Here is a 12,843-nt window from a genome sequence, read left to right on the forward strand (position 1 = left end):
CTGAGAGTCCCGGAGGAATATGTGGAGTTCTGGATGTAGTTGGATTCTGGGAGGTTGAACAGAAAACAGCCCTCAGTTGTTACTCCTGGAGGAACAGAGGGAACAGCAGTTAGTCCCACCCTGCATATTTAATCACATCTGAACCTTCAGTGACACACTGCACCCGGCCAAAGACTAAAAATGAGCCTCATAAAAGGTTATGGCAGTTTTGCCCCCGTAAATAGATGCACCGAGGGACTACTGGGTTACAAAAATGCACAAACACAACATAGATACACACAGGCTTCTTTCTTGAGCACTTTCTGGCTATAACTAACAATGCTTCCCCCCAAAATAGATGCCAACTATTGTAGTATCTATTAGGACTGGGAACACAAGCAGTGAGTCAGAAAGGCTGCTGTCACAACTGAAAAACCACAAAAGAAAAACCATCATTCTCAATCTGTAAACGTGGTTTTAAATTTAATTTTAAGTCCATCAAAATTAAAACATGTCACACACACCACGCTGTCCTGAAAAAGAATCTGCTTTTTTGCCTTCATCAAAGAGAGACGGAGAGTGGGAGGAATAGTTTCTGAAGACAGAGGTGTTCTGGATTTCTAAATTGGGCTCAAGATGAGGAATTAGACCTGAATCTATTTTATGGAATTTTTTGTAGATTCTTAAATAAAACTCTTGGCCTGTATGTTGTGATGGATCATCTACAATTTGGAATATCAAAAACACAGTGAAGGTAGATCAACTTTACAAACAGGCCCTGAACGCACCATGTAAGCGCAGTCAGTTGACAGAAGCAAGTCAGCCGTTCACGGTCAGACAGTCTGACAAAACAAAAAAAAAAAGTTTTAGAAATCAACCTTTAACCGTTTTTGTCCTGTTGGGGACAGGACTGATGTTTTTTTTTTTTACATGCGAGTCAGATAAAAACTGAAAGTAGGAGCGATGAAGTTGTGACGTAGTGGGGGCGCTGCAAGACTGTGGATGTTTGTATCGGTTTCAGAATCGTAACACTTGTTTTCTGCATACATGACATCTATGGTAATTTTTTACTGATCAACTGATTGTGTACAGTACAGTGAAGTCACTCTCGACTCCGCCCTGATAGAGGCAGGATGGCCTAAAATGTTTGGTGAATATAGCGTGGTGTGCAGAAGAAGAGTTGAGCGATGCATTTTAATTCTGAAGGACTTCCTCTTTTCAAGCTCACACTGGTCTGCACCTCAGTGAAGTCAGAATTTGTTGAATTTTAATTTTAACAGTGTTGAAAATGCTACAACAATCTGTGTGTATCTACTGTGGAAAGACTTGAGCATCCAAAAAGAGCAGAGAAGAAACACTTAGTATCATGTTAATAGTCAGAAACAGAGCCTGTCTGACGCACAGATATTAGACAGCACACTCACACACATACACACAGGACTGAGGGCAAGGCCGCAGAAACAAAGCCAAGCATTCCCATCTGGTGAGTCACGCAAGTACACACATGCACACTCGCTCATCCCAAACCCTGCGCCTTGGGATCGTTTCAGTCAGAAGCTAGTGAATAACAAGCTTCAGAGCCAAGAAGGTGAATTAGAATAAACTGGACAGTTTCTACAGACGAAATGTTTGAGAGAAAAGGTGGCGAGGCTCGAACGACATGCTGCGGTGCGATGGAATGAGAGGTTTCCCTTATGCAGCTCCACACCTGAAATAATCCTCACAACACTGACGGCAAACAAGTTGAAACACAAATGGCTGCATTTGTGAGAGTTTGCAGAAACGCTGCCACAAGGACTGCCGACCCAATTTATTTTTACCCCAAACAGAAGGAAAAGTGCAACTGAAAGGAGCAGTATGTCAGTTTCTGATGTAAGTGTCCCAAAAACACAGCTTGAGCAGAAAGCATGCTTTCACCCCATGCATAAACATTTCCTTCTAGAAAAACTATTGTTATTATCTTTATTGAAAGCCTGTTTGATATTGAGCTGCAGCGGTTATTGGATTAGTTGTTGGCTTTTAAATGAATTGTGAACTATTTTGATAATTGGTTTGAGTAATTTTTGAAGAAAAAAGTCAAAATTCTCTGATTCAAGCTTCTTAAAAGTGAGTATTTTCTGGTTTATTTCCTCCTCTATCACAGTAAACTGAATATCTTTGGGTTTTGAACAGAATTAGACACTTGAAGACATCATCTTGAGCTTTGGGAAACACTGATCAATTTTTTTTTATGATTTTCTGACATTTTATAGACCAAACAACTGATCGGTTAATTGAGAAAATAATCTAATCCTTAGTTGCAGCCTGAGTTTGATTTATTATGGAGTCTATACTAATGATAATAATGCAAACACAGTCGGATAGCATCTTTTACACTAGTCAAAATTAGTTAGGGATATTGGGATATGGGTGCATGTATACATGTGCAAGGATATGGAATAAAAGTCAAATGAAATGTGTTGCATTATTTTTGGGGACCAAAATGCCACAGTATTAACAATCAAGTAAAATATCCCAATACCCCCAACTCATTTTGAGTCGTGTACATGCAGAATAATGTTGATATTAATGACTCATCCGATATCAATCTTAATTGTATAAAAGATCAGGTAGATTAGTATAAAAGCCATGCATGCATTTGTGCATAAATTCATGTTTTACTGCAGATGTAATTCATAAAATTGATATAATTGGTCATTTAAGGAGCTGTTCAGTTATTGGTTTATGATTTTTCTTGTTAGAACAGAGTTGAAAAATAGGTCGAAGCAGCTCTGTGTTCCCTCAAGATCAGATTTCAGTCAATCCAGCCTGAGCGCTCTGAGGAGCAGAAGCCGGTTCAGCTGGTATTTAATCGCTCATCACTGCCGGTGTCCTTTGTGAGGCTTCACAATGTAGACAAAACAACGTGTGCAGAATGTTTTTGCAAAATATTGCACGACATGCAGGTACAACTACTCCAACATGATTTGTTTTCCACCACATGTTCTTATTTAGGCAGCACATATTCAGGAGAAGATGAGTGTTGCAATTTAGATTTTTTAAGTGTCATATTCCGTGTCAAAATGTGTTGTGTTTCTGTCCAGCAGGGGGGAGTGTTGCAGCGAAATTACAAGCGATTGCATGAGACTGCCAGGAGCATTACTGTTAAGGTTTTTAAGCCTTGTCATTACGCGCTGAGACTATAATATCCGGTCTGTGTGCAAGCACGCATCGGCCGACCTTTTCCCTGCAGGGGGGGAGTGGAGCTGGGATGACAACAGTGTGATGCATTAGCTGTAAGTGCTACAGAAGCAGGGCTGTCTGTAACCAGTGAGAAGAAGTGCTGATGGGAAAGCAGCATGCCCAAGAATGGAGACCAGTCCTACTAAATCCAAACCAGACTAAAACGGACAGAACCGGGACCAGGACTGGGGACCTCAATGTCTTACCTGGGTCAGTCCTCCCCCTCCTCTGGCGTGATCTCTGTCTCTTTATGTACCACTACTTTGGTCACTGACATGTCAGGATGCTGTTCTTTAGCCTCCTTTATGGCCTGAGCAAGAGCCTATATACGGGAGTGCAGTGCCAGGAGGGATCACGAGGGGGAGACAGAAAATGGGGAAGGCGGGGAGGGAGCAGGGATGTTGCCAACAGGGAAGCCAATTTTAGTTACATTTGTCATACTTCCAGTCACATCACGAGTTAATAATGTTTTGTTTAAAATGTCACACTCTGTATCATGTGGTTAAGGTCCTGAGGGGCCACTCAGGTCACTAGCATTTTACTTTGTGCTCAAATCCAATTATTGACTTAACAGGCAAAGAAAAATAATGAGGGTAGTGATGAATGGCATGAAAATAGAAAAGCTAAGACACCTCGTCATGATCGATGTCTGCATCTCCTGTGATGACGATCCGTTTCTCGATTCTCGTCTCTGATATTCCCCCTTTTACCGTCTGACCGACAGTGAGCAGAGAGAGGACTTCAAATCAGTGCGCACACAAACAATAAACAATAAATAATAAATAAAGAGTGCCCTTTTCTAAACAGTCTAAATCCTTAACATCCGCCACAGATAACAGAAGGTTTGTGTAAATACAAACGTAAAAGTTCTCCACCCTCATGATTGATTGTTTAAGTGGGTTGACAAAAAAAAATCTGGAACTTTTTGACAATTGATTTATTGATTGAGCAGTTTTTAAAGCAAAAATGGCAAAAAATGACTGGTTCCAGTCATTTGAGAAGTTGAATTTGAGAAGTTGTAATGTTTTTTTTTCTCCAATGTATTCTAACATTTAAGGCACCAAATGATTTATTGAGAAAATATTCATTAATGAAAATAATCATTAGTTGCAACTCAGATCTATTTCTTCTCTGTTTTAAAAAAAATCTAATCAGTCTAATCAAACTAAAGCTGCCGTGTTTGGTTAGAATGTATAAAAATGTATGTCAAAGAGGGGGATGAGTCTCTGTACTACAAAGATATGCTTCCTTTCTCCACTTTTTAACTACTGTCTTTGTTTTAAATCCTGCAGTGAAAAGGCTAAAGCTGTGGTCATGTTGGAGTGTTAAAAGAACAAAGGGACAACAGATGAACTCTGACCTTTGTGATGTGTGTGGTCGTGGTGGTGCTGGTGGTTTCAGAGGTGATGGTCTGAGCACTCAGCAGCACCCCGGGGTCAATGTCACCATTAGTGTCAACCTGAAGATAAAGAAAAAGCTCCATTTTGAAACTGCATTTTGTATCTGTGCTCTAGATAACGTTAATCTACCCACTACAAAAGATTTATCGAGTTCCTATCAAATGCTATTCAGCACTAATCAGCGGTCGCCTCAAAGCTGCATTAATTCACTGCAGAGCAAATCCTCAACAAGCTGAAAACATCTTACATGTACATAATGGCTGTCATGTTAGATAACAATTACCTATTTACACAATCAGGCAGATAAAGAGCAGCAAAAGCATTGTGGTGGCTTTCACTTCAGCTGCTAAAAGCTGCACTGTATTCACCAGCTAGTTGCTCACTGTGTCAGCTGTTTGGTCATGAGAGGGTTTTATCACAGCCTCTTCAACAAGTTTGTTTTTACGGTCTAACATGACCATGTCGTGAGAATAAAGCCATTTAACTAGTGTATAATACATTTCCCTATCCAAATTTCCTTCCTCTAACAAACTTAATTTGACTCCAGGAAGCACTCCTACCCTTACAGTTTTTGGATTAGTACAGCTTTAAAGTGGCTATGGTCAATATTTTTAATGTTTTAGGTGCAATGTCAAAAAGTCCCTGACAATTATCACCTGCAGGTCAGCTGCATGCTATGGGTTGGGGTTATAGTGTGCTTCAGCTCATTGTTAATGTCAAATGTCAATGTTCAGAATGAAGAAGAAGACCGCCAAAGTTAGCAACTAGCTGGTGAACACAGGAGAGCAGCACAAAGAGGAGAGTGAATATTGATGTAAGATTCATCAGTTGTGAACTAACACAACTCTAAACTAATGCCAACATCTCTCTGTATCTGCTGCTTGTGTAAATAAGCAATTATAGCCGACATCTTCGACATATCCACTTAAAAAGGTGATTATATGTCAATGTGTATTCACAGATTATTTCTGCTGTCCCCAAGTGGCCAAAAATATTAGTTAATGCTGCTTGAAAAAAAAAAAAGAAGCCTATCACAGACACTATTCCTTAATTACAATATTTTATCACATTTCTGAAAATGCTGCAAGATGTAAAATTGAGGTAATCTCACGTTTGAGTTCATACATACCTCTGCAGACTCATAGGTGATAGTTTTTGTCTCTGTGTGGATCACAGGCGTCTCTTTGGTACTCGCATCGACGGCATCAGGACTCTAATAGACAAAAAGGAAGAGTAAGTATAAATGAGTGCATGCAGAGGGAGAACAGCAGCACCAACGCCATCTGTGCTCTTGTTAAATTAGCTTCCATGTCTGAAACAAATTGTTGGAGGTGTTCACTGTTAACTGTGCGTCTTTGTTCTTGAAATAGCTCCACACTGATCAAATTGACATAAATAAATCCCACATGCTAATAAACTAAGCCAAAGCCTGTCATTGAAGGGCTTAAATCTCTAAACGAGCATGCAGTCATGCATTAGAGTCCCCGATCCAGTGAAGGAGAGGATACTGGAGAATGCAAATCACAAGGTTTCGATTAAGTGTGTGCACCACATCTCATTATAAACAGGTCCCCTGATCTGCTCTGCAACAAACTGTGAAGTTAGCAAGTTGCGACGCAAATCCATGCTTTTGGTCGAGTTTTGCCTTTGATTATTAGTGGTAGATTGTGTCGGCAGGAGTGGAGGATGGAGGTGAGGTTACAGTGCCGAGGGGGAGGCCACTGGAGCTGATGCATGGTTACCTCCGATTGAGACACAGCTGGAGGTGGATGGGTGAGCGAGGCACCGGAGGTCTCTTCGTGTGTCTGGGCCACTTCGTGTGGACTGAACGTCTTGTCTTGTTCATCTACTTCTTCTTCCAGTTCTTCAGTTTGGACCATTTCTTCTTCTGATGCCATTCCATCTTCTCTCACTGCTGACGCCTTTTCGTCAACATCGTCTTCTGCCAGTTTCAGTTCTTCTTCATCATATTCCTCCTCCAGTTCTTCCCTCTTTCCATCTGCCTCTTCCTCCTCTGTTCCCTCCATTTCATCTTCTGAGCTGTCCGTCTGTGCATAGTGGTACTTCTCTTTCTCAAAGGGCAAAGGTTTAACGGCCTTTTGTGCTTCATCCTCTGCTGGTGAACATTCATCTATCTCTTCATCCACCTCCTCAATATCATCTTCTAACTCTGCTGAAAACTCTTGTTCCTGGAAATACTGCACTTCGTTGGAGAACTGGACTCTTTTGCCATCTACTTCTGTGTATGTTCCCTCCCCTGTGTTTTTAAAATCTGCCACTCCATCTTCCAAAGCCTCTAAAGAAGTCTCTTCTGCTTCCCCTCCACTGTTCTCTTCCTCTGCTGAAGGCATCTTATCTTCCTTTTCATAATCTCTGATGTAAGTGGGAGCAACAGTGAATCTGTCTTTTGACGCCATTGCCTCCTCCTCCACGCCTGCATCCTCTCCCTCCTCGTCTATTACTTCCTCAATTTCATTCTCTGCTATTAAGGTCAGCACTGCAGACTCCGGCAAAGCACTACCGCCAGACATGCTCTCATCCAACCCTAAATTTGTTGATGCCAGCTCTTTTTCTGCCACCAGCTCCACATATTTATACTGCTGAAGCTGTTCAGATGGTGCATCACTTTGTGTATCTCCTAAACTAATGCCACTCATATCCTCTTGTAACACTACATCATCTAGCTCCCCTTCTGCAGGCTCTGCAGATATTGTTTTGTCTGTGAGCTCCGCTGCAGTGTGCACTGGCTGTGCCTTTGCAGCCTCTGTGGTCTGGATATTCACCGTTGGCCCTGTTGATTTGGCTGGTGCTGCCTCCGTCTCTGTGGCAACCACCGCTTTCTCCTCTGGTTCGGCTGGTGCCTGTGAACGAAAATTGCACCATTAGATGATGTTTTTGCTTCACTGTGACAAAAAAACAGGACAGTTCCACATCACAGCGACTGGAGAGAGATGGTTATTCATTTTCATACTCCAACTGTGCACAAACCTGTAAGAATTACATGTAATAGGCACACATAATTACAGACAAAAACTGTTTTGAAAGGTATTTTGAAATCTGCAAGGACCAGAGAGGAGTGGTCACCTTTTCAGAGGAGGGAACCCATCCCAGCGTAGACTGATGGGACAGAAGGATGGACGGAGAGAAAGGAAAAGAGAGGACAGTCAAAAGTCACAGTGAGCACCAGACAAAGAGCAAAGGGAGAAAGGGTGGAAAAATGAAAGGTCTGAAAAGTAAATATTATTGTATGGATTGTATGGAATACCATTATGTAGCTCATTAAATCCGCTGAACCTAATGCCAAGATGAAGAAATCCTAAAACCTCAAACGAAAATCCGGTTTTAGAATTGCTGAATCCACCAGCAGCACATTTCCCACTAATCTGCTTTTGAAAAAACAGTTTCTTAAGAAGAGCAAAATCTCTTTTTAGGTAGAGCCATACAATTGTTTTCCCTGACTCGTTACGGAGGCAGAGAGGGGATTTTGGAGGATGAGGTGGGGAAAGCTGCAGCGGTGGCACTGAGCCAGAGCTATGAAGTCACCGCTTTCAGGGAACTGATAAGAGCTGAAATAAAGGAATGGAGCAGCTGAGCAAAAAACGTTAGAAAACAAACAAGAGCCAGCCAGAGCCCTGATTTCTTTCCCTTATCAGCTGTGGGAGCCAGCTGTTAAGGCAAGGTGAGCTGTTTTAGCTATCAACAAACTCAAAACAGTTGTATCAAAAAAGAAGCAGCGGGCTCGATTGCAACAGAAACCGGCGGTTTGGCAGGTGTGAGCGTAAACGCTGGGTGTTAAGGGACCGTTAGCCATGCACAGCGCTTGTTTACACTGTTGTTAGACTGGTTTGGCTGCTGCTGCTGCTGGAGGGAAGGCAATGGGGGTAGGCTGAGGGTGGTGGTGATATGGAGGGAGGCAGCCAAAACCGAGTTGTTGCTTTTAGTATTCATACAGTACCACTGCAAAGGATGTAGTTGAAGATTCAGAAACTGTGATCTGAGTCAGGTTGGACTTCTGCTCCTCTTCAAATGTGATGATTTCGGTTTTCTGCTGCAGAGCGTCAGAAGTCTTCATCTCTTTCACTTCCTTTGTCGACATGTTATTGATCTCTGAAGCCTCCGTCTTCACTTCCTCAGAAATCCATGATGCCATGGCCTTTTTAGGCGAGTCAATACCTTTAATGTGAGTCATGTCATCAGTTTTTATCTCGATCTTCGGACTCTTGACTACTTCAGTTTTGGCTTCTATAACAACTGAAGTGTCGTCTGTAATATTTTCTTTCTCTTTAGAGGGAGACATTTCATTCTCTTCAGCTTCTTCAGCCTCTTCGGGGACTATAGGCTCCTCTTTTTCACCCACAGCACTTGTCTCTGTGCCCTCTTCTCTATCCTCCGGCTCCTTCAAGATAATGAGTGTCCCTTTCTTGTCACTGATGGCCTGGGACACCTCCTGTCTGACAGCTCCGGGGCTGACCTTCAACACCGACCTCTCTGACACATCCTCCTGGGAGTCGGGTGTCTTCTCTTCCACCTCCCTGAGGGTCCCGTCCATGAAGACGTCGTCGTCCATAGTGGTTGACAGACTAATCCCGTGTGGCCCCGAGGAGGTGGCCAAATCTGTTCCAATGCTATCCACCACATATTTCACCAGATATCCAGCCGCCTGGGGAGACACTTGGCTTATTGGAAATGGATTGTTGGGGTTAATAGACAGAGGGCATCACACAGCCAAGACGCTGAGGATAAGCTCAAGAGACTGTTAATCTAGAAATGACACATAAACAGACTGAGCTCCGTAAGTACTTGGACAAAGGTGCGTCTGGAAGTAGTATTTAAGATAGTTTCGCTGCACAGATATGGTAGTATTGTCTCTAATAGAGCTGTGAAAGTTAAGAGTGAAGCTTGAATATCTATCAAAACTGATGTGGTTCCTGTTATGGATTAATTTACACCATGTATTTTATCTTATTTTGTGGCTGCATGCATCAAACTAATGGCCTTTTTGGGATAATACACTTTCAAATGTTGATTTTTAAAAAGGGCTAAAAAACCATCAACAATTAGGTCGTTTTTTAAAAATTGGACAACAAAGGACATTTCAAACCTTGATTCAAGTTTCAGAGAGATAAGAAAAAGTACCAAAATACCAAAATCTGTGCAAGTGTCCAGCTACATCTGGAGCTAGGTAGAAACAAAGGGCAAAACACAACACTGCACTCACGAAATATTCATTTTAACATGTGAAAAAAGGAAGTGGAAGCACTTTACCTCAGTGGCTTTAGGTTCCACCACCTTGTCCGTCTCTTCTTCTGCAGGCTGCTCAATCTAGAGGAAGAAAGAAAGAAATGAATAAAGTTCACACAGATTGAGATTGCCACAAGAAAGGACATGTCCAGCGTGACTCTTCAAATGGACACGATCCAGATCCTGAAGCAGAGAAATCAGCTTCTTTTAATTTCAGTCAGACATGTTTTGATGTCAGTGATTAGTCCTCAGTGACTTCAATTAGTGCCGCTCATTTGTCCCGGGTGAGTTCATCTGATTAGGTTACTAAACACAAGTAAAAAGGAGAAACGCTGATAAAACTGCTTCGAACTCACGCACGTAATGTCACAGAGCACAACAATCGTATTAATGATTAATGACTGCACCGTCCATTACCGAGACAAATTAATATGTTAATCAGCAGCTGATGAGATCTTACGAAGACATAAGGTGATAGACTTACTCTCGCACTAACTTGGAATGACTTTGCAGATTAATTTACTGAGCCCATATTCTCCTTTAATATGCACTAGATCCATTTTGGAATATAAAATAGACCGCACCAGAGCCAATTTAATGTAGAAAATATGGCTCTAGCCCCATTATGAATATTTAATTTACTGCACTATGACTCATAAAGCAAACACTCTTGAGATCGATGTCTTTGTCAAAGCCAAAATCTCCTTGGTGATGTCATGCTTCACACACACATGCCATCACTCAGTCTGCTGTGGACTGCAGCTTACATCCTGCGGCTCCAGTGGCTCTATCATCGGTGCATCATCCGCTCTGGGTGAGCGCACAGGGGACGACGAGAGCCTCTTCTCCCATTCGGTCAGGCCCGGCGTGCTGCTGCCCGTCTCCAGGAAGGAGCGCTTCAGTTCGCTGATGTTGGTCTGGTGCTTGACCATCTCTGCCGGAGACGCGGTGTCCTATAGTAGCCGGTCAACCATGACATAAGGAGATGAGGCCAGGAGCAGCGCGGAGGGAACGACGGCCATGCTTTATGTACGAAACGGTAGCTTGCATATCCAATGAATTACCAAAAAAAAATAAAAATGCAGTTCTGAAATGGTCAACCAATGCAGACCTAAATCAACTGCATTTGTTAACAGGCCTGTTTAGGAGGCTGTGCAGGCTTCCTGTGCAACAGCTCACACAAACTGCAACACAACAGCAAAAAAAGTCCACCAACATTGCAGCTGCAACGAAAAGGAGTAGCAGCTCGTACTTAAATGCTAAGGAAGCATTTAGGACTAGCTTAATCCAATGATAACAAATGATTTCATGCATAGATTCACAGATTTAGTTTTACAGGTTTAGTTAAACACAACACTCCCAAATCTGGTTAGAAGTTAAAACCTCCACTGAATTAAGTTTAATTTCTGTTGCTTTATTTCTCACAAAGATTTATTTGGATGCTCACAGCAAAAAAATCTGTTAGATAAAATTGCAATCTCTCTTTACTGGCAGGTTAAATGTATATGATATCACTTAAGAATCTTCATACAAGAAGCACCTGCATGCATATCTCAGTCATGCATTGTTTTCTTACCAACCTCTAGCATCAGATTACTATGCTTGATAAAAACGTTTTCCCCTTTAACTCGTCTTATGAAACTATACTGTAAAGACAAAAGAGGGGAGAGGAATTGTAGTTAAAGGTACTGTGCTGTGTCAAATTTAAATTCTTGTTAGGAGAATCTGGGAGCTTTGTCTCCTACATTGTGGCATAAGTCAACTTAATTAAGAGTCACAATAAAAGCCATGGATTAGAAAAACCCTGAAAACTGTGAAATCTGACTCTTGGGAGCCCCAACAGAAACAGAATTATGAACACGACTCCACCATTTACACACTAAAGCACTTGAGAAATGAGCTGGAATGACGTGTTTAGAAGCAGCGACAGCTTTGCAGCAGCAGTCTGTGAAGTGAATTCAGGCAACAGTGAATGGTCAGTCTGGTGTGTGGTGTGATAGTGAGTGTCAACAACAGAAGCAGTAGCAGGCAAACCAAGGCGGAGAGACGGCACAAAGTGACTGATGGCGGATGTTTGAGTAGCTCAGTGCATCTGGTGGTAGTGTTGTTGTGATGCACTGAGCTGGGCCATGAAGCGAGCCCAGTGTACCTGAGTCCGCATCTCAGAGTCGTCATCCGCTTCCGACTGACAGCGAGTAAAGAGGAGGAGGAGAAGAGAACATGAGATAAGGAGGAAAAGGGTTTCATTAAGAGACACAAAATCAGGTGAAGGGAAAAGAGAAAGTGAGGAAGGAGGGGCAGCAAGCAGACAAGTAAGAAAGGGGTAAAAGGATGGTGCTTGTATAAAGAAAGTAAATAGTTTTGTGACAGAAATTGAGCATCTGCTAAACTTCTCCACATGTGGAAGTGGTGTGATAGAGTCACAATAAAAGTGACACTCTGAGTATGGAGGGTGTCTTTATCCCTTTTCATAAGAAAAAGTATAAGGAGTAGATTCAACAACATGACTGCCAGCTGTAACGTAGGCTGCGACTCATTTGCAGCTAATTTACCACCTGTGGTTGAGTGGTACTTCCAAAGCCAGTCATTATCCAACTTTCTGCAGTAACAAGATGTGTAAAAAAAAAACCAACAAGACAGTTTAAGAAGAGCACATCCACCATGTAGTCGTTCCACACTGTTTAAAAGTCAGTCTAGACTAATGTTAGCAGCTCTATCTTGCTCTTATTTGTAACATTATTTGGGGAAGTTTACACTTCAGCCACCCCAGCTGATGTTACCAGAGATGGAGCTGCTTTTGCTGAATAGTCACACCATTTGAAAATACAAACAAATATGCAAGCTAAACAGCTAAACAGGACTATGTTAGAATGAAATTACAGTCTGATCTTACATCTTTCCTACAATGATACAAGGATGCTGACTGTTCAAGCTAATTAACTTCCCTCCTACAGTCAAGTGTTAATTCTAAAGCCGAGTATAGTACAGCAATAAATAACTA

At 42.0% G+C, this 12,843-nt stretch overlaps 1 protein-coding gene across 1 annotated transcript in view; it reads right to left on the reverse strand.

Moving 5' to 3' along the window:
• epb41l3b (erythrocyte membrane protein band 4.1-like 3b) overlaps positions 1 to 12,843 on the reverse strand; it is a 44,443-nt gene continuing 31,600 nt past the window's right edge. Inside the window, exons 15-26 of the mRNA XM_073490497.1 lie at positions 11,992 to 12,027; positions 11,423 to 11,488; positions 10,610 to 10,795; positions 9,867 to 9,923; positions 8,557 to 9,261; positions 7,686 to 7,718; positions 7,385 to 7,462; positions 5,731 to 5,814; positions 4,562 to 4,660; positions 3,834 to 3,914; positions 3,408 to 3,523; positions 1 to 85 (exon numbers count right to left, since the gene is read on the reverse strand). Of these exons, the coding sequence (XP_073346598.1) occupies positions 3,413 to 3,523; positions 3,834 to 3,914; positions 4,562 to 4,660; positions 5,731 to 5,814; positions 7,385 to 7,462; positions 7,686 to 7,718; positions 8,557 to 9,261; positions 9,867 to 9,923; positions 10,610 to 10,795; positions 11,423 to 11,488; positions 11,992 to 12,027 (1,536 nt within the window). The 3' untranslated portion in view covers positions 1 to 85; positions 3,408 to 3,412. The remainder of the gene's footprint in view (positions 86 to 3,407; positions 3,524 to 3,833; positions 3,915 to 4,561; positions 4,661 to 5,730; positions 5,815 to 7,384; positions 7,463 to 7,685; positions 7,719 to 8,556; positions 9,262 to 9,866; positions 9,924 to 10,609; positions 10,796 to 11,422; positions 11,489 to 11,991; positions 12,028 to 12,843) is intronic.

Source organism: Pagrus major, chromosome 21, assembly GCF_040436345.1.
Source record: "Pagrus major chromosome 21, Pma_NU_1.0".
Lineage (NCBI taxonomy): Eukaryota > Metazoa > Chordata > Actinopteri > Spariformes > Sparidae > Pagrus > Pagrus major.